General features: G+C 43.1%; 1 protein-coding gene across 9 annotated transcripts in view; it reads right to left on the bottom strand.

Annotated features, from left to right (window-relative positions):
• Nucleotides 1-25,455, bottom strand: part of BRD8 (bromodomain containing 8) — a 791,877-nt gene that overhangs the window by 116,224 nt on the left and 650,198 nt on the right. For 5 of the 9 annotated variants that reach the window (XM_078652722.1, XM_078652723.1, XM_078652729.1 and 2 more), the window contains 2 exons: nt 6,986-7,470; nt 6,232-6,339 (listed from right to left, as the gene is read on the bottom strand). The exons of 1 other annotated variant lie outside the window; for it this stretch is intronic. In XM_078652722.1, coding sequence (XP_078508848.1) covers nt 6,232-6,339; nt 6,986-7,470 — 593 coding nt within the window. Of the gene's footprint in view, nt 1-6,214; nt 6,340-6,985; nt 7,471-25,455 lie in introns of all 9 variants that reach the window. 3 more of the 9 variants (XM_078652724.1, XM_078652727.1, XM_078652728.1) reach the window with 3 other exon arrangements.

Raw genomic sequence — 25,455 nt, 5'->3', positions numbered from 1 at the left:
CGGCAATCCGAGCGCTATAGGCGCTAGCTATGTGTTATAGAGTGGAGTGGATGCATGTGGTGTGGAGTGGAATTATGTGGGTTGAGGTGGAATTGTTTGCTGTGGAATTGTGTGGGGCTGAGTGTAGTTTTGTGGAGTGGAATTACGTGGCATGGTGTGCATTGGAATTATGTTACTATTATGTTGGTATTGAGTGTAGTGTAATCATGTGGATTGGGATTGTGTGTTTTGGATTGTTATTATGTGGAGTGGTATTGTGTGCGGTGGAGTGGCATGCAGTGGAGTGGAAATATGTGGTATGGTGCTGAATTTTGTAGCATGATGTGGCATTCTGTGTTGCACTCAACTCAATTGTTATCACTGTCAAGAAAGGGGACCTCTAACCTCCTGACAGACTATCTTTGCTAAAACCTAAGTGTTCTGATGTGCTGAGGTATGTCATTTGTTTCATGGCCGTTTCAGAGAAAAAACTAAGCCAAGGGTCTCTCTTCTAATAGTCTTGAAGAACTTTATGGGAGACACGTAATGCTTCATAAAAATTGTGATTACAAGACTCTAAGGCCTAATCTCTTTCATTCGAAAAGACAAAAAGGTTCAAATAAAAATTCGGACTGTGGGGATCTTGTTACATTAATATATCTATCACGGAGTGGTATGCAAAAATAAATGCTTGTTCAAAACACGGAGCTGGGCTGGAGAAGTTAATCTGCCTCATAGCCTCATAGCTCTCACGTTCTGTTTATCTCCTAGAAAGCTGATTTATGAGGGAGGTTATCAACCGAAAGTAATTCACCACGCTGGCGGGAGCTGGGCACCAGCAGTGTGTGGAGAAGGAAGTTCAGCCTCTGGCTGGTGCACCCAGACGATCTGTCACAGGCATGTGATACACAGTTTCCCACTTCCTTGCAGAGGATGTGGTCTGGTGGCTACATTGTTAGCTGTGATACAAGGACATCTAAGTTATGATCCTGTCTTCCACATATTGAGCATAACTGTGTGATCCTGGGCAAATAACTGTGCAGCAGTGCTTTTGCACGCACAATGGAGAAAGAAAAAGACAACAAATTTTTTTTAAAAAAGGGGAGAAAGCAGGAACCTGCAAGACAGAGATAAAGGGGCAGGGACTGTCCTGAAATCTGTTAACCACTTGGCTGCTAAGGGGTGTGCATGTAGGTCCATTGACTTTCCATTGAAATCAATGGGCCCTACATGACGAGTTACCCTTGTCATTAGCACTGAAGGGGTTAAAGAGGCATGAGGTTTACTCTAGACAATGCAGCCTTAGTATTCTGGGCCCTGGTGCCAGCCGCAGGCTTCTGAGCAAATCTTCCCGCACCAACACGGATTCTTCAACAAATGAAGCACTGATTTCTATCAAACCATCAAGTTTGACAGTTTTTAGGTCAAGATAATGTCTCTCCACTGAAGCATTTTAAAAATATGTACATGGAGCTAAATGCACTACATTGCGAGTGGAACTGAGAGTAGTCTTCTTTTTAGTCTTGTAAATTTGAGCACAATGTCCGCAAGCGTTGATTGGTCAATTTTACAAGTACTCAGCAGTTTTCACTTAATTAACTTTGTATAGCAGCAAACATGATGTTGCAATCCCCTTACATTTGGGGCTGGACATAAAGTTGACTAAAAATGTACCAAGTGACTGTCTCAGATGCCACTTTCATCCTAGTTTAAAAAAAACTTTAAGAATGAAACTACACATCCCAGAAGGCACCTGTGCTGTTGGTTAAAAAGCAAATAATTGGTGAAAGTGTCACTCAATCTTTTCTGAAATGTATCTCATTACATGGCCGTAACTAAATAGCTCCACTCATGGTAAAGTATCCTCAGTGTCACTCGTAAGTCTTGAATGTCATACGTAAGCAGTCTGAAAACGTACCAGCTATGTGAGGCAGAACTACAGATGAGACAGAAAGTCCGTCCTCCTAAACAAATAACTGACAGTAGAAGGGAGAGTGCGAACCTGTTGTGCTTCTTCTTGAATAATCTAGCTTCTAGGCAACATAAGCAAAACAAGCATTTACAATGCAACGGTTTCGCCTTTGGAAATGTTAAAGCTATTTGCAATGTAAATGACAATGCCATTTATTTATCTGTTTTCAAAACCAACACATGAATACAAATGTTGTGATTTACAATGCCAATAGCTCAAACTTTTCCAAAGGCGAAACCGTTGCATTGTAAATGCTTGTTTATATATTCTACAAAATATTACCTTTCCCCTCCCGGGAAGCTGGTTCCCTGAGATTGTCGGTATCCTTACATGGTTTTTATGGGGGGGCGGGAGACCACGAATGTCCCTGGCACACTGCAGCATACCTCCTTATGACGGGGCATGGGTGTACCCAACGTCTACCTTTACTATCTGGCCACGAGGCTCATCGTGGTTCATGACTGGTTCGCGGGCGGCTGCTCCGACCCGGCGTACGAAGTGGAACTCAGCTCTATGGATTTCCTGCAGCTCCAGGCCTACCAATATGGGGCTCCCATACTACAGGTCCTCCCCCATCACTAGGTCGGACCTCTTGGCTTGGCACACAGCTCAGCGCCACACAAAATGGGACGGGAAACTTACCAGACAAACGCCCATGTGATGTGGTACTTGGCTGCAAGAGGCCTCGTCTCCTAGGGACTTTCGTCAGTGAGACCACATCGGGATCTGGGGGACGTTTGGGTTGGGGACCACATCAGAACCTTTGCGGACTTACAACAACGCTACTTCCTCCATTCCTCCCAATTTTATAAATATTTACAGCTTAGGCATGCCCTCTGGGTGCACATTCCGTCCCCCACCTCCCTCCCTGAATTTAGTCCCCTCGAGGCCCAAGTGATGATGGTGAACCTGGTTAGAGGGGGGGTGTAACGGATTTACCGCTCCCTCGTGAACATTGGCCCCGCAACCCTAGATTTGTTGCGTGCCCGCTGGGTGAGCCCCCTAGAAAATGTGGACTGGAGGGATGTTCTCATGGACCCCAAGACCTTAAAGACCTTCTCCAAGTTGCGTCTAGTCCAACTCTACTACCTACACACGGAATACCTCACCCCGCCAAGCACGCGATGTAATCACGCCCCTGCGGACTTCTACCATATGATTTGGCAATGCCCTGTCCTTGCACCATTCTGGGCGGGAGTTGAACTGGAACTCACACAGACACTGGGGTGGGCGGTCCCCCATGACCCAATACGCTTGCTTCTAGGTGTGTTTGATGGCCTGGATGGCCGATAAGCGCTTCCTTGGAACAGCGGTGGCGAAGCGGGATATAGAGGCTCTCTGGTCTCAGGCAAAGTCTCCTACTGTAAGGAAGTGGAGACGGGGTAGACTGGTGCGGAACTCAAGAGGAACCCCTCTTTGAAGCCCGGGGTGGCCCGAGCTCTTTGAAAAGATTTGGGGTAAATGGTTCAACCTATTGTCCTAAGGGGTGTGTGTGTTTCTTAAGATTAGTGATAACCTCATGCAGGATGTTCCCCTAAAGAATTATTTCCAAGTCTCTGTCATCTCCCCTACAATTGTATATTATCCAGATATTGTGCCTGATTTAGCTGCCAATGTGGTTTTGTGGTTTGTGGTTTGTTCTAAAATCAATAAAATAAATACAGACAAAAACCAAAAGGTTTGTATTTATATGTAAAAACCTGTTTAAACAGAAAACCAAGAGCCTTAGTTATAATAATGGAAGCGTCGAGGAAAGAACATCAGAGGAGATACCCATTGTCTTGGCCAACCACCATCTCACCCATCCAAAACCTAACTGGATCCCAGATCTTTCTCAGCCTTCTCCTACCAATAACATTATGTAACAAAGACATTTCCAAGAAACATATATTCAAAAAGTAATGCCACCACACCCAGGTACTTGGGGCTGTACTTGCAGGATAGAATTGTGCCAGAACAAGTCTTTGCCAGGGAGACTCTGAACAAATATAGGCCCACAACAGGTGAACGCCCCAACATAATTAATTTTGGATCCCACCCAACAGCAAGGTGTGAAATACTGTTAAGTTTCCAAATAACAAAGGCCCAGTAATTACATAGGACTGGACAAGAAGCAAAGACATGACATGATTCTGTACAGAATGTTTGCACAGTATTGATTGTGACCAGATCTGTATTTGAGGTAAGTAGGTTTTCTAGTCACTCCAAATTTAGTTGTTCCAAGATCAATATGTAGTTGAGGGCTCTGTGATTTTAGTTGGGGTGAGTTTTGGTGTCTTGTGTTGGAAGTAAACCAGGTAGTGGTCGATCAAGTGTCTGGAGTAATTGTTTGGAACGTGACTACGTCTGGTTTTGCGAAGATTATACCTAATATATATCCATCAATGTTTGTGGAATTGGGAACAAGTTGTTGTGGGTTGGGTGTGCCTAAGCCAGTGAGGATGGTTTAAGGGTGTGGCATATTAGGTTTGTCAAACCATATGTTTAGGCCATCAAGGATGCATATTTTTGAGTATACTGTAAAAAGGTTAGAGATTGTATCTGGCAGTGTGTCTCGGAATGTTGCATTGCTAGGTGGTGGTCTCTAGAGAAGGAGAAAGTAACATGAAATGGTTGGGGTAAGGTTGAATCTGACAAGGAGGGTCTCACAACCATGTAAAGAAACATCCTCAGCTTTGGTAAGGTTTGTTGTTTCTTCAAATAGGACAGCTAAGCCACCTCCTTTTTTGTCTATACAATTTTGTGTTACAGTCTGATATCCTGGTGGGACAGCTTCATGCAATACCAGTGCTATATCCCCCAGCCATAATCCAGTTATGAAAAGTAAGTGTCTATGTTTAAACTCAGAAATCCTGGTAGTACAATTGTGCAAATAATAACCCAGTGAAATGACAATGTTTCGACCCTATTGGAACTGAATCCACAAGTGGACACCACCATCTGTCTAGGACTTCCACGTATGAAATAATCCAGAGGATAACTCAGTACCAAGCTTGAGCTCTTGTACAGATCAAGTCTTTTGTTAGTGTCAAGCCTGTGTCTGTTTGCGGACCGGATGGGACTGTGATTCCATACCTCCCAGATCATTCGCTCGGAGACGCATGGGAAAGCCCTCTCTATTCATTGTTTTGTGATACTACCACCACACTATGATTGTTTGACATGGGTGTGTAGATTTTTGTATCAAATGTGAAGCTACGGGACCAGTGTTTTCGATATTAGAGGCGGGCACAAGCCAGAACCAGTCTGGTGCCAGGGGAATATTTTAAAAGTGAGGAATCTGACTATCCATCAAAAAATGGGCAAATGCTGGAGAAAGAGGATATATTCCACGGATGAATGCCACAAATACATCATTTTCCAACTGTTAGAATGTGCAGCTTTAGCTGAGTGTCTACAAGCAGCTAGAACCGCCACTCTAACCCCAGGAATTAGAGAGAAAAACCTTGAGGCTTTCCACTCAGTTTTCAGGCAAGTAAATCGAGGACTTTTATATTCATGTGCAGAACAGATTGTGACTGTTACGATAACAGATCGTCACTCATTAGCAGGGGGTCAAAGTGACTCAAAACCGAGCTCCAGACCTTTTTGATTCCACAATCTCCTCAACTAATCTTGAGCAGTGAGGATGGGTCGGGCTGAATATTCCCTAAACTTTTGAATCACCCTGAGTACGAGGGAAGGAGACAGTGGAGAAACATAATACAGTATGAGAGGCACCCCCTAGGGCCTTTATTCAAATAATGTCTTGTTATTCTCATTGTACATGCAAATCATGCAGCTCATTTTCAGATTTTGGAAACCTGGTCACTGATTCGCAGTTAACCCAATATTTTTGTCTATGGCCCAATGCTACAGATTTCACATTAGTTTTGGATTCGAGGCAAACTTTGAAGTTTTCTGAGACCCGTCACCCACATACTTTGAGTGCAGCCAAATCATCCCTGATAAGATAACTTTGAAGAGGACTCAATGTTAAACTAAAATTAAGCGTCTATCTCAGAGGAACTACAAAGCTTTTAGGGTGGCTTCTCTGGCCTAAAGGTGCTAGGGTCACGCCTGGCTGACCTATATCACCTCTTTAACACACTCTATTTGTAAGCAAAACATCATCCAGTTCCCCAAATCCAGTCCATCACCACAGGCAGACATTACTGCAACCATGTCCACACTCTCTCTGTCTTTCCTCATCTTCGCTCAGATATAGCACCCATCCCCATTCTCCTTTATTTCTCTAAGCTCCTGCACGATATTCCACCTCACCTTTACAAGACACAGACCTGTGGCTGGCTATCATCTTCCAGACAGGCGTTAGAGCCTTTTTGAGGTTGACATGGTCCGGCAGGGCATCATCTGAACAAACGTCAGCCCTGCAGGGAGACACAAGACTGCCGAAAATCAAATCAACAGTTGTTTCTGTGAAGGCAGACTGAGTTTTGGAGGAATGATGTGAACTCTTAAAGAGGGAGAATGAAGGTGCAGCTGGTAAATTTCTTAGCCATTCTTAAGAGGAGGATCTAGTGCAGGATGTGAATATTTCATGGTGGAGAGTTGTGTGATCACAGGTAAGAGGTGCTCAAAATGATAAGAAGTAGTGGTAGAAGTGTGCAGTATCAGCAGTTCATTGTACATTGGATAGTTGTTTGCTTAAGGATTGAGGTATTAACAATGGTGAGAGGGGATAGATGGGCATGTTGATGTGGAAATGGTGTATGGGAGAGCTGCACCGCACTTTCAAAGATCTGCATACGGATATCACATCGGATGTGTAACTAGAGAGCTATATCATAGAAAACCCAAATGCACACAGACAGGCAAAGCTTTCAGACAAATTTGCCAATACAAACAAAACAAAGAGGTACATCATTGGTAAGTGAAGCACCACTACTCTAGTTCATACAAGTTGGATGGAGAGTGGTGTGCCACTGTCATGAAACTTACAAATTCGAAAGGGAGTGGTGACCCACTGAGGTGATCCTCCTAGTACACAGGCAGTGGGGATGCTGACAATACAGAGACAGTTTGGATACTCACAGAAGAGAAGACGTGGGACTGTTGGAAATAGAACCAACCGAATGGAGGGGTCCACACTGCATGCTAGCCAAGTAGTCTCTACGGTTGATGGCAAGATCACAGGTCCTGTAGAAAAAACTGCCCCGACCTGTATCATCCTCAGACGACTCCAGACTAAGGGCTTTGTTCATCTCATCACTTTCAGATGCCTCCTGACTGGCAGTGTTATGCAGATCATCATCTTCAGGATGTTCAAGACCGATGGTCCTTTGCATCTTTTCGTCCCTACAGGGTTCTGGACGGAGTATTTTATGTAGCTCATCTAGTTCTCTGGCTTCTAGCTTGAGTGTCTTCTGCATCTCATCATTATTCCTGGGTTCTAGACAGAGGTTTCTTTGTGGCTCATTATCCTCTGGGGCTTTTAGACCTGTGGTTCCGAGCACTTCACTGGTCTCAGGGAGGTCCATATTGGAGCTTTTCTGCCTCCCATCATCCTCCAAAAGCCTCTACATTAAAAGAAGTTGAGCGAAAAGGAATGTTATTACTTGGAAATAAGACATTTCATTTATGGAGATTGACTCAACTATTTCCACTAACCTCATACCATTGTTGCACTCCTCCTCAAAATTCCTCTTCCTCCCAGGGATATTCTATGTCAATTCTACCCTTCCCCCAGCAGCACCCAACCTGAACTTCACCACAGAGTGCACTCCCTTATGACTCCCTATGAAAACCAACCTAGCTTCAACCCATACCACTAACATGTTGTGATGTAGCTTGGCTGCTCTAAGTGAGAGTTCATATCTGGTGATGCTGTGGTTGTGTGAGGGAGTATTAAGAGAGAAAGAGTGATGAGTTAGCAGCTGAAGTTTGTGGGAGAAAGAGACTGCAAGCAGAGCTTTTTTGCCCCTGGGGATTCTTTTGCCATCATCCATGAAGTATAACTAGAACGCTTCTACATCTTGTGTGTGGATGACTATTCTGCGATATGAAAGGCCCCGTGTCACACTGGTGACAAACATCTTTCTACGCATGTTAAGCAACATGTATTGCACCGATAATATTTTAAAGATTGCATTATTCTCAATGTTTTTTAACAATCAATTGCCAGTATCGAGTTAGATAATACAACTCATTCCAAAGATAGATGAAAGTTGAAAAAGCTGAAATTTAATTGTGTTTTTTCTTTTTAAAATAATTTTTAAATTCATGCTTCATAAAGAGATCCAGTCAGACAATTCCCAAAACATCATATGATAAGGATTTATGTTCCATTATATAGTCACCGTGAATGAATGATTTGCAATTTAGCCAACATGCCTCCCCTCCTTTGGCACGCAAGCATGGGGCTTTTTCAAGGCTGAAAACTGAGAAAATTGATAACTGCTGTTAATATTTTATTGTTAAAAATCGTAGTATCTGTATTTGAGGTGTATTTGAGAGGTACAAATTTGGACTGCACCTTTGTGAAAACACTGCAAACATGAAAAATTCAATCAAGTGGTGTACCTAATTTGTAATCCTAAGAGAAAATAATAGTATATAAAAATATATTTTATATCTATCTATGGTAATCTTAGACTTAAGTATATACTGCTAAATGTGATAGAGTATTGCCATGCAGTAGCAAGTGTTCCAATATCAGTCTCAAGTAATGTGCTCCCAATATGATGATATACTTAGAGATTCTTAGTAAGGTTAGATTCATCGGTTAATTTGTATGGCTCTGCAAAAAACAGTAAAAACTATCACATTTGTAGTAGTATTGAAAGGAGTATTAGGTGATACTTGGCTCCTAAGCGAGTTTTCAAAACATATTGATTGAAACTACTATACTGGCCCACTAAATATCATATCATTTTTTGAAACGCTTACAGATTGACACTGCGATCTACAGTAAGGCGGAGAAGTTCCTAAACCGGCTGGTACGATTGAACATGGCTGGTTCAGGGTAATGTGATCCCCATTCACGTTTTTTAATAATCTTTCTAAGCGCTGAGAGCCAACGTAGTTCAGAATCCATTTCTAATTATTTTAAATTGTGTTTTTCAACTCGACAGTTTCCTGTATTAAAAAATGTCCAACGCTGGTGCAGTAACAGAGGGCTAACCCTGATGAATCTGCTATAAGATTGCTGTGCAGAGGGGAGGAGCCAAGCTCGCGATCGTAATGGTCGCTTCGTAGCTCGGCTCCGTCAACCATCCGGCCTGCAACACATATCCTGCCCCAAGACGACACACTCGAGCGGATAAAGATGCGTGAATTATTGCTCGTACTCACCGTTTGACCTGGAGGCTCCTGCGTGCAGTGATTCCGAAGTTCTGCCCCCGGAGTGAACGGGGCCTCCATGGAGTCGGGACCGGGGCTTCGCCTACTGGACTCAGCCTGGCGGTGGTGTCGATGATAGCCCCGGCCGAGAGAGGTGCCTGACTGCGAAGGGCCGTTGTGCGAGTGACCCGGTGGATCCGGCCCGGGTCTGCCGCGGCGGCAGTGGTGCTGCGCGGGGTGCGGCGCTCCGAGGACTAATCGTGTGAGGGGATGCCCCCCGCCACTGTCCCGTCCATCCATCCTGGAGCCATGCGCCCGGACTCTGTTCGTAGACCGCGCAGGTGTTAGTGCGGCGGACCCCCGACTTTGGCGGCTCTCCTTTCTGCACCAAGGCTGTCATTAGCGGGGTCCCCCCCCTTCATTTTTTCCCTTTGTGTGCCGGAGAAGATCCACATCTGTGTGCCGGCCTCGAGAGCCGTGGAGAGTGGTGTCGCGGCTGGGATTACAAAATGGCGGCCGACGGCCTGGGCTGTGGATATCCCCAAATCGGTGGACCTGAGATGTTGGACGGCACGGAGACCTTGCTGTGTGAGCATGAGCCTACTATCGGTGATGTTATCAACGCATTGCGATCCCTGCACGCGGCCTTGATCCCCGGTGCCCCGGGGGAACCTGTGCGGTCCGCCGCCATCTTGGATGGACGGCTATTCACGGTATCGTCTTGTTTCGATGGAGCCGCTACCTCGTCCCCCCTGGTTGCGGCGAAGATTACTGTCGCCGCACATCGACAGGTCTGCACTCCGGTGGCATTGGAACCCTTGGTGACTCACTGTTTGGAATTTGGAGAATCGGACCCCGGGCTCGGGATTGTTCCTGTCCGAGCACCCAATGAACATGGTGGACTGTTGTCTATCTCTGATTCGGTGGGGTCGTTGTCCTGTGCTGCGGGGGAGTTCCGGTTTTTTCAGATGGCGAGACTGAACTCCTGTGTTCTGTGGCTCGGGTTAATTTTCCTGGGACACTTGAATTCTATACCCGGACTTCTGTTCTCTTGTCTGTTGTTGGACCCCCCTGATCTACACCTTTGTTCAATATCTTTTCATTCGAGTGCTTTCTTCCTACTGAGTTGCCTATTTCCTGCCGCTATGTGGTGGGTGGTGGTGGTCACTAAGAAAGGCCTGGGGTGAGACAACTTATTCCCGGTGGATCCGCCGGGGTATAGCTTAGCGGCGGACCGGCCCGTAATTATGGCGCTGTGGGTGACCCCCTAGTGTGTTTTACGATTCTCGAGAATGTGTCGCTCTGGTTTTAAAATATTACGTTTATATGGTTGGGCGGAGGATTGGGGCCGAACGTATTGTTAATTGATCCTTTACTCCCCCCTCCTATTTCCTTCTTGTCTTTGTGTTTTTTGCTTTCGTCTTTATTCCTTTTTTCTTTTGTCTTTACTACATTTCGGGTTCGGATTAGGGCGACAGGCACGCTGCTGGGGGGGGTAGGCCGTAGCCTTCTGCATGGGTGCTGGGTGGGATGGGTGGGTTGGAACTTATTCGTTGTCTTCCTCTTAGTTCTATGGCCCTTTTGTGTCTCTTATAGGGGTGCCGCGTCTGTCCCTGTCTCCCATGGGCTATGTGGGTGGGGTTAGCATACCCGCTGCTTCCTCTATGGGGCTATGCTGCATTTTGCACGCGACTCTCACGCCCTCTTTATTATTAATGTTCCCAATCCTTAAGTGTTTCTGCTGTGGGGTACTGGTATCAGCGCGGTGTTTTTCCCCTTCAGCTCTGTTTTTCCCCTTTCTCTTTCCTCTCCATAAGGTCAATATGGCGGGTTAGTTTTTCCTTTACAATGTCAATTTTCCGGTTCCTGTTTTGTCTCTAATATGCTAATGGGTGGTGGGCCTGACTGAGACGAGTGAAACTAATTATGGCTTGATTTACTGATATTTGCTCTTACATTGCTGTGCGTTGCTACACCATTCTCCCACATGTCACCCTTTCGCTTTATTGTTGTCAATGACTCGCTCTGGGAACCCGGTAACGTCTTGTGTTGTAGTCGAACCTGCGATATTCCCTTTTGTATTATTATAAAATTAACCTTCACTGTTCCTATTTGCTGGCCGTCTGTGTTCCCCCCCTTTTTTGATGCTGTAATGATTGCGATTTATTGCGTTTTATTCCGTGTACTGTCATCCTGGATTTATTGCTTGCCCTCTCGTATTAGTGGCCGGCCTGACTGGTTGTAGGCCCATATTTGTATATCCTTTTTGTCCAAATAAAGGTTTTCAACAAAAAAAAAAAAAAGATTGCTGTGCAGTGAAACATGTTGGTTACAGGTAGTGGTACGCAACGATAAGCTACCAGCCTTTTTAATTCAGTAGTATATACCTTGTTTAGGAATAAAGTGGTATAGTTGGTATGACTGCTGATTTTACTTTATTTTCACTCTGTACTGTATGTGGAACTAAGGAGCGATGTTCTGAGCTCTTTCTATTGCACCATCACCATTTTTGTTCTTCACTTAAATTCTTTTTGTGATACGTTTTGTTCACTGGAAAGGAATGGTAACCAATGATGAGAAAGGGGCAAAGTATTGGTAAACATCTAACCAATTTTCCCCGAGGGTGTTCGCCCGTGAGGTGCCTTCCGCTCCGCTACACTTTTTCTGTCTTCTTTGATTGTTAATATATATGTGTGGTCGTATGTACTGCTCGAGTAGAGTTGACATTATAGGTTGTGTCGAGTTGAATACACATGGGAACCCCCGAGTAGTAGTTGTTAACAGTGTTTAGTTATGGACGGTAGGGCATTAGAGACAATAGATACCCAACCATAGAGGGGGTAGATCTAGAGTCTGACGATTGAGGATTCTACAACAGTAAGTTCTCATGCTCGCTAGATGATTGCTAACTTAGGTCCTGGGTACAGGGATTTCTTGTGTTGGAATTACATTGAGTGGAGGGCTTTCCCTGAGATACCCGTTTTCCCTCTTAGCTCCTTTTGTTATTGGACCCCCTGTTTATAAGACAGCTGATAGGGAGATACACCCCCTCGCGTAGTCTGCGCTCAGCCCATAAAGATCTATTGGTGGTGCCCCGGTTTAAGAAGAAGCGACAAGGAGGCAGCTGTTTCCACTTTTTGGCAGCCTCCTTATGGAACTCCTTGCCTCTGACTCTTAGACAGAGTAAGGATCTCCTTACCTTCAGACGGGCATTTAAAACCTTGCTCTTCACACAGGCTTTCGCTGAATAGATTGTTGTTAACACTTTTTCCTTGTTATGTTGTTTATCTGACCTTTCCAATAGCGCCATGAAGCCCATGGGCGTACGTGCGCTGTGCAAATAATAATTAACATAACATAACATAACATAACACATTTTTAGCAGCGAGTCTGTGATTAGCACATGGGCTACACTCGCCATGTCCGCCGTGTCTGTCAGTCATAGTGAAACCCAGAGATGTGGCGCTCAAGGAAGGACCTCCGAGTTTTGCCCAGTGCTGCAATCGTTACATATTTAATTCATGTTTTCCTGGGACTTGCAACAACTTTGAGTCAGGCACTAAGTACGTAAGCCTGTGACTGCAGTATCAACTACAGCTTTTACCAGTTTCTTAAGTGTTGTGACACTCTCCCCGTCTGTCCCTGTACTTATGATTCTGCCGTGGGTTATGGGTCCAAAAGTGGATTTTATAGGAAGACGATGCTTTTCACAGATAGCTGTGGATGTTATGCTATGACTATACTATGGCAAACTCTGTGAAAAAAACACAAATGGGAAACAAACCTTGGTCAGACAGTTTGAAACCTTAATATGATGCATCATTTTACCGAGCTATGGCTGTCTCTTAACAAATTTGGTAACAGCTCCTTCAGAAAGGATTCATAAGAGAGTCTCAGGACGTATCTTAGGCAATAAGGTTAGGCTGGAGTAAGTGTGAAGGGATCTGGTGTACTCAACTCAAAAGAACAGGTAGAGCATTGGGGCAGCTACTACAATGGCTAATGGGTGGTGTGTGGAGTGAGCAGGATTACGAGCAATGTTCTGGAGGCTGGGGATGTGCAGCGAGTGCAAGTCTAGTAGACGCCTGGCTGGGGAGCAGAGAAAGCTTAGGAAGGAGAGGAGGAATCAGAGAGCAAGCCAGATGAAAACGGTGATGGCAAGAAATGATGGCAAGAAATGATGTCAAGCATCAAGCGAGGTAAAACTACATAATGCACTCAAAATCCAGAGAAACACCAGAACGTTTGACAATATCTGGCACAGAAATCTCTAGTACATTATTTCGAATTATACAGTAGGGAGCTGCCAGCACCCCAATTTTCTCTTTTTTTTTACAGAAAATATAGGAATAATATTACAAATGCATACATATGATGGAATAGACTTGGTAAACCTTGTCCATTTAATCATGCCAAAAGCAGCTTTATATTTGTATTGAGAGCTCATGACTGCAGCAGCAGCACCACCCCTACTGTCCATGACCACTTCCATAATGGAATGCTCAGGGACAGAAGGGACAGAAGGGGGTGCTGTTTCCCATTTCCGCATTCATTGGGCCAATCCCTAAGTTGCACCCAAAAGAACCACTTTTACTCTGCATAATCCTTGCCATGTCTCACAAACATTCCATTCTTATCAGTCTCATTTTAAGGCTATTATTCAAAGTGTTACTCAAGATTCTGCCCTCAGCTCTCCCCTTTTTTAATCTATATGTTCATCCTCTCATTAAATTGATCATTTCAGCTGGTTGCAGATTGAAGGCTATGCTAACAACATACAAATTCTTGCTTCTTTGGATGACCAAGTTTAGAATGATGATCCTGCCTTCTGTGATTGTATGCTTGCTGTGCTAGAACGATGAGGAAGAACTGCCAGAAAATAAATACTGACAAAACCAGGATTCTCATTATATGAGGCGAAAATAGACCCCAAAGTGTTCTGGTTATTCTTTGGCTTCTCCTGGTCGGCTACCGACCCATGCCTGCTTCAGTGGTCAGAAAGCTGTGAGTTTTCATCCACTGGACCTTTCCTTGTCTCCAAAGATTAATTAGCAATTGTGTTCCTGTTTCTTTCAGCTAAACGCCTTGAGAAAGATTCTTCCTTTTTACCCCCACAAGTCTTTTCATTTAGTGTTACAGACATTGATCTTTAGTTACATGGATAAGTGCAATTTGTTGCTTCTTGGTTCACCATTTTATTCACTTTCACTGCTTGAATGAATTCAGAATTTTGCTGCCGGGTGGGTGCTTGGTGACCCATCTATGGCCTGAGCATCGGTCTGTATGAATATGCTACACTGGTTGCCCATCTCCAACAAGAGCCTTTAAATGTCCAAGTACATTACATTCAAAGCTTACCACTCTGGGCCCGGTCTATTTATGACGTACATTTATTTATTATTCTCCTCACTGCAGTTGAGATGCAGTAGCAGCCACAAACGTTCTCGGTTTTACCTCTCAACATTGGAAGAAGCTCTGTCCCCATCTAAGACCTTCTTAGTTAATGACATTCAGGAAACTGCGGAGCTAGTGGCCACCTCCACTCATGTGCGTCTCTGTAGAATTCAGCTGTTTTTAGTGCCAGGGTACCTTTTAGGTATTTGCGCGCTCTATAAAATTTGAAATCAATCGAAACATGAGCCATACATATCAACTGAGGAGAAAGGGGTAGAGGTCTTGTGGTACACCCTGATCTTACAAGATTTGTTCACTGTTTCATTTAATACAATTAACTGACTCTATAATTGGGAAGGTAAAGCCCACTTGTGTCAATGGTTGATCACTGCAGGTCTAAGAAGATACACCACTGGAGAAACACTTATGGAACATCAAAAGCCTTGAAAATGAAACAGGCACACAGAGCACCTCACATTGGCCGAGGTCTTAGGAAGGCCACTCACTGCCATTCCCCAGTCTTCAAAATAATGTTCCTAACTCTGCTCCCCACAAACATCATACATTGCGTAACACACTAGCTGCCCCAATGCTCTTCCTGTTCTGAGTCTGGTTTACCAAGTTGAAACTCAATTTTCCCACACTCTCATCCCTAAATTTATTGACTTAAATTTGACTCGTCTCTCATGCAGATTGGGCACAATGTACTTTATGTTCCTAAGGACGAAAACGAAAAACGTGTAAGCCATGAGGTCTCTTCTAAGCACAATCACTGTGGACAAATTGAGATGCCTACTGGAGTCAGGGCTAATTATGTACAAAGGATTTGTTTGTACTCACAGAATAGAATGTCTGTGGTCCTCTGTACAAATCAAAGAAAGTAGGATGTGGTCCTGGGGGAATAAATGAACAAGTTACTTAGCTTCGAAAGTGCATGATCATCTGGTAAAGACATAGCCTAGTAGCAGATTCCTTAACTTTTGCATTCTCTCCAGACGCCAGCCTGGATCCGGAAATTTTTCAGCAGTACCTCTGCGCGCCAGGGGACCCCGTTTGTGTTGTCAGTTGAGTCACAAAAGTCCCCTCCGGCGAGCGGATGTCAGTTTCTTTCTGTAAAACCGTCTGCCCCAAAATGCGGAGCCACTATAGAAACTGGCTGCGGAAACAGTGTGCCAAAAAATAATAATCAGGGGCAGAGCCACTATAGAACCTGGCTGTGGAAACAGGGTGCCAAAACAAAAAATAATCAATGTACCTTTGAAACAATAACTGGAAAATGGAAATTAATGGAATGTAAATATCCAGACAATGTCTATAAGGAAAGACCAAATGAATCATTGAAGCACATAGCCACGCGAAACAGTGACTTCTGGTGTACAAACCAAATCTGTAAAAGGAAATACCTCTTACACTACAGATCGTTCGCAGTGCGGGGGATAGGTAGGACGTTAAGGAATCTGCGGTTAGACTATGTCTTAACCGGATAATGCGATATTGATAGAGAATCTAGAGAAATCTAGCCATAGATTCCTTAACTTATGAATTAAATGCAATAGCTATACCCCACCCGGAGGAGGGTCTGGAAACTAATCCTACAAAAGTTCTCAGAGAGAATTAGCCGGTCGAAATTAACAAGAGACCAGACATGCAAAGGAATTAGATGAAAAGGAGTAGGGGGCTCCTTACAAAAACTTTGGTAAGGACCACATGCAATGTGAGTAAAAAACAACCCTGCAACCACGGAAAAAAATGACCCAAGGGTAGTGGGTTAATACTGTGTCAGAAGACAACAGCCAACCATATGAAAATAGCACATTGCCCTCAAAAGGTGCGGTAGGCTTATGGACTAGAAGGCCAGAGGCAATAGTGAAAGCTGGGATATAAAAGGTATTGATTAGCAGTCCTGAGAGATTTTTTTAACCTTGCTGCTTTCCCGTGAACAAGGATGATCTGAGATCCGAAACGCGTTGGGCATATGTGGTGAACAGATGGAGCATGTAGACCTTGTTTTGCTGAGTAACATTGTTTACCCGGTGATGAGTGCGCTTCGTTTAGGACGAAGGTGGAACTTGATATATATCTATATATATATATTTCCATAAGAACATGAAGTACACCAAAATATACGTTCAAAAAATGTAACCCAGTAAAGCAAACAAGCCAATTAGAGGAAAGAATTGTCCCAAGGAGGCAGAGGACATCCCCCTCCAGAAAGGATAAGTGTAACTACACCCACATTCCTAGCATGTCACAGTATATGGGGACGAAAACTCAAAACGTTCTTAAGGAAGAGAAAGAACCATAGAAATGGATATTCTCTTTAAGAGAAGAAAGACATCCCACCACAAAATACAAGAATACAAGACATGGGTGTAATAATTAACCCCTGAGGGGTAAAATATTATGACACCACATCCCAGATAACTTCACAAGCAATACTCACAAAACAACCATGTTCAAAGAACATATGTAATCAATAACGCTACCCCCAAAAAATGGAAGTAATCATTATATAAAACAATACAAGAATATGTTGTAGAGACCTTGCCCTTACCATATGTAAAGGCTCTAAGAAAGAGGTGTGTATAGCATCAAGGGACAATAGCCAATGCCCAGGAAAGGAGAGTCACCGCCAAGCTGTCACAATGTGGCAGATTGGTATTACCACCATCAAAGAGTAGCAGAACCTTAGAGAAAATCACCAAAAGTAAATCCAGCCCGTGCACTATAGGAATTCAATGAAAAGTGCACACAGCCAAAAATAGTGAAAATGACAGATTAAAAAACAGAATGTCCTAGTGGGAACCTATGTCAGGCCAGACCAGGCTAGTGGAGAAAAGCCCAAAACTCCAATGAAGTGGAAACTCAGGGTAGCCAGAAAGAATAATCATGCTCTCAGTATAGAAACTCTATAAAGGGCATAAAGCAGATGTCCCTATAACAGATACTGAAAGTCAAAAGTAATGCATACCAACATGCTTACAAAGGAGCAGGTGACATAAGTAAACTTCCTTACCAGAAGAAAGTATCATAAGCAAACCACCTCTTGAACATGAAGCCCATCATCAGAGGAAAAAAGGGAAGGGAATAATTTATGCAAAAGGTATCCTTGTACAACACAAACTGTCAAAGACAATTTTGAAAGTATATTATTTGCTAACTACAGGAACACCACCTCGGTGGCACTAACAGGCGGAATTTAGACAACTATGGCACTGCCCCAACATGGCCAGCTGTGTAAGAAACAAAAAAGATCAACATCTCCCATACAAGCCTAGTATAGGGAAAAATAAAAGAGGCATAGAATTAGAAAGAGAGAATGTAGGACTCTGTTTCACGGAAATGCTGTAAAGCAGAGTCATCCTGGGCACCAAAAAGATGGGTGCCATCAAAGGGCATATCGACTAAAGAAGCTTGGACAGCCTCTGAAAAGCCTGAAGTACGTAACCAGGCACGACAACGTAGTGCTACAGAGGATGCCATGGCCCAAATCAGTAGTATCCATTTATTTATTTATTTAAGAAGTTTTATATAGCGCTGTGTCAGATGTGCTTCCAATACTTGCGCAGGACCAGAGATGCCTAGTCCCAATGCCCCGCCCAGGAGACCTTCCGGTACAACAATATTAATACCAAGCAGAATCTCCCTAGGGGGGGAAGGGGGAGTGGATAAAATCATAAAGAAGAGAAAGAGACTGTCTGCGGTTATTTGCTTCCAATTTCTTGTGTAGCTTCCACACTCTACTGTGCTTCCGGCTGTAGACCCTGGAAACTAAGAACAACAATTCTTAACATATATATATATATATATCTGTCTTAAATAATCTTAAGTTATTCTTCTAACTCTAACCCACGCACCAGAGTAACCTTAGACCTTTGTATCTCTTCTATTGGTCTTCGTTTCTTCCTGCAATTACAAGTTTTAACCTGTCCTTCCTTGCATGAAGAATTTCTGTGTTTAATCAAAAGAAACATACATTGTTATCCAGTATTCTCTTCTTACTTGTTTAATATCTTATTTTCCTGTACTCATTTATACATACCTATATTTCTATTTTAATTAGTTTTCTATTTGTTGCTTAGGTTCTCAACACGGAGTAGGAATTCATTTTGGTAAGTATAATACTTCTTATCAATAATTCTCTTCTTAAGTTCAGAAGCTGGTGTGAATTATATACATTTTAACACATTTACATCACTATAGTACTTAGCTCTGTATTGTCCTTTCTGTGTCGTCCTGCTGGAGTCAGTAGCGCTGTCTCGTAAGGTTCGGAGATAACACAGCTTACTTGAATAGACTGCGCAAGTTTCTGTCAAGCAGTGTCAGCACAGAAAACTATTGTGCAAGTGCTCCGTCTTTCCAAACACTATTCCCTCAACGAGGTAGTGTTTCAATTCATGCGCAGGTCTCCGGGGAGGCAGCATTCACTTCGGGGATGATGTGCGCATGTGTACCGGGAAACACCACTTCGCCGAAGCGGGTGCCCGGAACTGAATACAACTCTGCAAATGTTCTCAGGATCCTGTAATAGTTGTACGGGAAGAAAAACCCGACGAACTCGACGATACCTGACTATCTAACTAACTAAATATTTGAGAGATACTACGAATGCGTACCCTTCCGTTGAGGACCCAGGTGAAGTGCATCAGCGTTCTATTACGAGAGCTCCAAATAGAATTCTGAATGCAGAAAAGACTAGACCACACTTCTTCATGCATTGTCAGCCATCTTGGAGTTGTTCAATCTCCAAGCTTCCTTCCAGGTAAGGGCTTTTACCTTTGGTATGTGTAGATTAGCCCATTGTTGACATGTCAAACAGACAGAGAGGTATAGGGGCCAGATGTAGGTATCCAAATACCGGTCGGTAACGGCCGAAAATACCGATTTTCGTCCGTTACCGACCAGTATTTGGATACTGAGATGTAGGCCCATAGGAATGAATGGCAAATACCGAATCGGTAATTACCGATTCGGTAAATACCGAATCTTACCGATTCTGTATTTTTTACCGAATTATTATCTACATCCCAAATACCGATTCTGAAATACCGAATCGGTAAAATTCGGTATTTTAGAATCGGTATTTTCGGATTACCTACATCTAGCCCTAGATCTTTAGGAATCCTGGCAGTAGCCCCTCGCAAGGGAGGTTCCACCGGTCTGGGCTTTCTTGGAATTTTTCTGTGAAAAGTCTTCACCAAACGCGGAGCATGTACATCAGTACTTGGTTCCCAGGAGCGCTCCTCAGGACCATAACCTTTCCAGTCAATCAAGTAATAGATTTTTCCCTTACGTTGTGTAGAATCCAGTATTCTTTTAACTTCAAATTCTTCTCCAGATTCAAATTGTACTGTTTTAGGAGGAAGGGTTACCCTCAAGTGTGGCGAGGTTTTCTTTAACAGAGAGACGTGAAAAACTGGGTGTATCTTCTTTTTTTCGGGTAATTTTAAACGATAAGTCACTGGGTTAATTATTTTTTCGATTTTGTGAGGCCCTACAAATTTAGGTTGAAACTTGCGAACCCCTTTTCACCTAAGGTTTTTGGGGTTCGACCACACCTTGTCGCCAATTTGTAAGGTTGGGCCTACTCTTCTCCTTTTATCTGCATATCTCTTGTAATTCTCCTTAGCTCTAACTAGGTTTTCTGTAGCTGTCTGATGGATGGATTGAACTGCAGGGACTGAGATTTCTCTATCATTCACAGAAGAGTTAGGATGTCTTCCATAATGTAGAAAGAATGGAGAGAAACCAGTGGAGACATTTTTTGTGTAATTATAGGGGAACTCCGCTACCCAAATATGTTCTGGCCAATCCCATTCTTGATCAAGTAAGTACAATCTTAGATACTGTTCCAATTTGTGGTTCACTCTCTCTGTTTGCCCATCTGTCTCAGGATGAAAGCTAGTGGAGTACCTAGTTCCTACACCAAGTCCTTCCATAAATGCCTTCCAAAAATGAGATAGGAATTGGGAGCCCCTGTCTGAGACCACCACCCTGGGTATGCCATGAGCCCGTACTATGTGAGTATTGAAAAGAATGGCTTATTCCTTGGCATTTGGGGTTTTGTTCAGGGCAATAAAATGGTCCATTTTGGTGAGAGCATCTACAAACACTAATATAGTGTTGCAACCTTGGTCTTAAGGTAGATCCACTATTAGATCCATTGTGACTGTATGCCACGGATATGGAGGAGTGGGCATAGGTTGAAGTAACCCTTTAGGGGACTGTCTCTCCGATTTTCCCCGAGCACAGACCTCACATAACTTCACGTAGGAATCTATATCTTTAGACGTTTGTGGCCACCAAAAATTTCTTTTTATTAAATCCTCGGTTTTTAAGGTTCCTTTGTGACCAGCCAGCATGTTGTCACGCTTTTCCTTTAGGACTAATTGTCACAGCTCTTGATCGGGTAGATAAAATTTTCCTGTGTGAAATGGTAAGCCTTGTCAAATTTCTCTTTCAGCTTCTTGCTTCGTCCACTCTACCATCTCTTCTGATGACATACCTGTCATTATTTTATCCTCAATTGTCTCTTGATTCACAATTGCCACTATCCTATCTTCTGAAATAATAGTTTGATGTTCTTGGTGCCTTTCCATCTTTTCAGTATCCAATCTAGACAGGGCATCAGCCTTTCCATTCTTTGTGCCTGGTCGGTAGGTGATCACAAAATCATAATCTGCGAAATATAGTGACCACCTAAGTTGATGTGGAGTGAGAGTTTTAGCTGATTTCAAAAATGTCAGGTTTCGATGGTCAGTGAACACTGTTATGGTATGTCTAGCTCCCATCAAGTAGTGTCTCCACTCTTTAAATGCATCTTTGATGGCCAATAACTCTTTTTCCGTAATGGTGTAATTGACTTCGGACGGAGTTAATTTCCTATATCTATAAGCCACTGGATGGAGTTGTCCTGTCTTTTAATTCTTTGAGAGAGAACTCCACCAATTGCCAAATCCAAAGCATCTGTATCCAGATAAAAAGGTCAGTTGGGGTCGGCATGCAATTAAACAGGCATAGTGAACTCCTGTTTCAGTTGTCGAAAGGCCTTTTCTGCTTCTTCTGTCCAATCAAAAGAGACACCCTTCTTAGGGAGCTTAGTAAGGGGTATGAGTTTATGTGAAAACTCATTTACAAACCTTCTATAGAAATTGGCAAAGCCTATGAAGCTTTGTAACTCTTTCTCATTCTTTGGAGATTTCCAATCCAGAACAGCCATTACCTTTTTTGTATCCATTGTTATTCCAGGTGGCGTAATGACAAATCCAAGGAACTCTACTTCTTTGGTGTTGAATACACATTTTTCCAACTTCACTTACAGATTGTTTTCTCTTAGTTTTTGCAATACCTTTCTCACTTGATCCGGTTGATCTTCTTCTGATTTTGAGTAAATCGAAATGTTGTTGATATACACGATAACAGATTGATCTATGTATTCTCTCAATACACTATTTATAAAGTGCTGAAAGGTAGCTGGAACATTACATAAACCGTAAGGCATCCCTTGATATTCATATAATCCCAAATTTGTCCTGAAGGCCGTCTTCCACTCGTCTCCTTCTTTTACTCTAATTAAGTGGTAAGCATCACAAAGGTCCAGTTTTGTGTATATTTGTGTTTCTTTCACCTGATCTAAGAGCACTGAAATGAGTGGTAAGGGGTACCTGTTCTTAATGGTGACTTTATTTATTGCTCGATAGTCGATACATGATCGGAGCTCGCCTCCCTTCTTAGGGACGAAGAACAACGGCGAGGAGACTGGGGATTGGGAGGGGCGGATGAAACCATTACCCAAATATTTTTCGATATACTCTTTCAGGTGTTCGTTTTCCTTTTCTGTAAGAGCGTAAACTCTACTACATGGTAGATTTGCTCCAGGCTCCAATTCTATTTGGCAATCAAATGATTGGTGAGGTGGAAATATCTCAGCCTCAACTTCATAAAAAACATCCTCAAACTCCTTGTATTCTGGCGGAATTTCTGTTGTGTGAATCACACAAATGGATATATCTTGTTTACTTAAAAGTGAGGCTGGTCCTGGTTCTCTTGACCTAGTTGAAGAATCAAAACAATTTTCCTTGCAAAAGTCGGTATTCATCTTCACTGTTCTTGTTCCCCAATTGATACTCGGGTTGTGCTCTGTGAGCCATGGTAACCCTAATATAATCTGAAATTGAGGGGCATCTATGAGGTTAAATTGTATGATTTCTCTATGACCTTCTTGAAAAATCATTTCAACCTGCTCTGTGTGGTTGGTAATGGGTCCAGAAGAAAGATTTGTTCCATCCACCGCTCTCACTGGTTTGCTCTTCAACTTTTGAATTGCCCTCAGACCAATTTTCGTGGCGTATTTTAAATCACAAAGGGATCCAGTGGCTCCTGAGTCTAGCATAAATGAAACTTCTGTTAAGGTAATGTTACTAAATTTCAATGTCATGGATATCACTAGATGGGGGAAGATGACTGTAAGGTATTTACCTAAATAAGCTCTTCAGGAGTTAATTTATTCTCTGCAACCACCAGTCCAACTCCATCTACCGGTGGTGCTTGAAGTTTTCCTTCTCCTTGGAAAACATTTTGGGTTTCTTTGGACACATCCTCACGAAATATCCATTCCCTCCACAATACATGCACAAATTATTCTGTCGTCTTTTTTCTTTCTCTTCTTTAGTCAAAGGCCCACGAACTGCTCCAATTTACATTGGTTCCACCCCAGGTTGATCTTCGGTTGCTTTTGTGGATTCCATATTGACTCTGTCAAATCTTGAATTATTTGCTTTTTTCTCCTCTCCTCTCTGTTTGTCTAAAGTCAATCTCCAACACTAGGTCTATTAAGGCCGATATGTCTGTGGGACGATTGGGGATTTGGGCTAGAATGTCTTTTAAATCATCTTTAAGTCCTCGATAAAAGACAGCTGCTCTTTTGCATTCTGGCCAGTCGGTTTCTACTACCAGCTTGTTAAACTGGGCCAGGTATGCCACCATATCTTTATTGCCTTGTTTTAATTCTAGCAGTTCGTTATCTGTGGCCTGTGATATCTTTCGTCGAGCAAAAATCCAAAGAAATTCTTTCTTAAAGTCCTCAAAATTATATAATAGAGCGTCATCTCTTGAAACTAGAGGCATTGACCAGCTGGTGGCATCACCACTAAGGTAAGACAAAATGAAGGCCACGCGGGACTGTGGGTCTGGAAAAATCGAAGGACGACACATAAAGTGCAATGAGCATCCAGTCAAAACCATTTAGGCCTTCTGTGGATCCCCACTAAATCGTTCTGGTGATGCTAAAGGAATCACTGGGGAAAGGGAATGTACTACGTGAGTTGCTAACCTGGATGTGGAACCCAAGGTTTCCCCTTCTGCTTCTAAAAATCTGACTAGAAGTTTGAGTCATGTTGGTTAATCTAGTCGCTAACTCCACAGTTTCTCTTCTAGCATCCAAAACCTCCTGTCTCAATCCTCTATTCTCTTCTCGGACTGCAGTTAATTCTTTCTAAATTAAACCTAATACTTCTCCCAAGTTTTTTAAATTTAAGCCTTCAGCCATTTCTGCTTGGGCGCAAATGTAATACTTGGGCACTTCACTCTGTCAGATGTGCTTCCAATTCTTGCGCAGGAGCAGTTATGCCTAGTCCCAATGCCCCGCTCCGGAGACCTTCCGGTACAATTATATCAATACCAAGCAGAATCTCCCTAGGGGGGAAGGGGGAGTGGATAAAATAATAAAGAAGACAAAGAGGCTGTCTGCGGTTATTTGCTTCCAATTTCTTGTGTAGCTTCCACACTATACTGTGCTTCCGGCTGTAGACCCTGGAAACTAAGAACAACAATTCATAACACACACACACACACACACACACATATATATATATATATATATATATATCAAATCACACAAAGTTTGCCAAAGCTTGGATGAGCCTCACACAGGTAGGTTGAGTAACGTGCATTTATTCAGGAAGGCTGCAGGCAGATTCAGTAACAAACACCCATCTCATGCCGACGCGTTTCGAGTCATGCCGACTCTTGACGCGTTTCGAGTCATGCCGACTCTTCTTCTTGGGCAATAGCATTGGCGGCACTTTTGAATTCCAAAAACCTGCCCCAGTGGGCGTGGCTCACTGCGTGGCCTTATGGTTAATGTAGTCCCAGCCAGTAATCTCCAGTGATTCGCCTGCTGTTTAATCCCAGATTAAATAATTGTTTCAACATCCAAGTGGATCGTGGCTTCAATTGCTTTGGAATTCAAAAGTGCCGCCAAACCTTGCCGGGCTGTTTTCTCCTAACCCAATTCCCCTGATGAAGTCAATGGATGAAACGCGTCGGGAAGGGACTGAAATGCAGTGGACTCATTGTTCGGCGTTGCTGCTGCTTCTTTGAAAAAATAAATTAGGCTGATTGATTTTACCCGTGGTGTAGTCGTCTTCCACAGCAGGCACCTCTGTGTTATGATATATATATATATATATATATATATATATATATATATATATATATATATATATCTGTCTTCAATAATCTTACGTTATTCTTCTAACTCTAACCCACGCATCAGAGTAACCTTAGACCTTTGTATCTCTTCTTTTGGTCTTCGTTTCTTCCTGCAATTACAAGATCAAATAGAATTCTGAATGCAGAAAAGACTAGACCGCACTTCTTCATGCATTGTCAGCCATCTTGGAGTTGTTCAATCTCCAAGCTTCCTTCCAGGTAAGGGTTTTTCCCTTTGGTATGTGTAGATTAGCCCGTTGTTAACATGTCAAACAGACAGAGAGGTCTAGATCTTTAGGAATCCTGACAGCGCTGGCTAGACCTGGAGGTATTAGAGC

This window comes from Lissotriton helveticus, chromosome 7 (assembly GCF_964261635.1).
Source record: "Lissotriton helveticus chromosome 7, aLisHel1.1, whole genome shotgun sequence".
NCBI classification, from domain to species: domain Eukaryota; kingdom Metazoa; phylum Chordata; class Amphibia; order Caudata; family Salamandridae; genus Lissotriton; species Lissotriton helveticus.
This window is presented reverse-complemented; position numbering and strand designations above follow the sequence as displayed.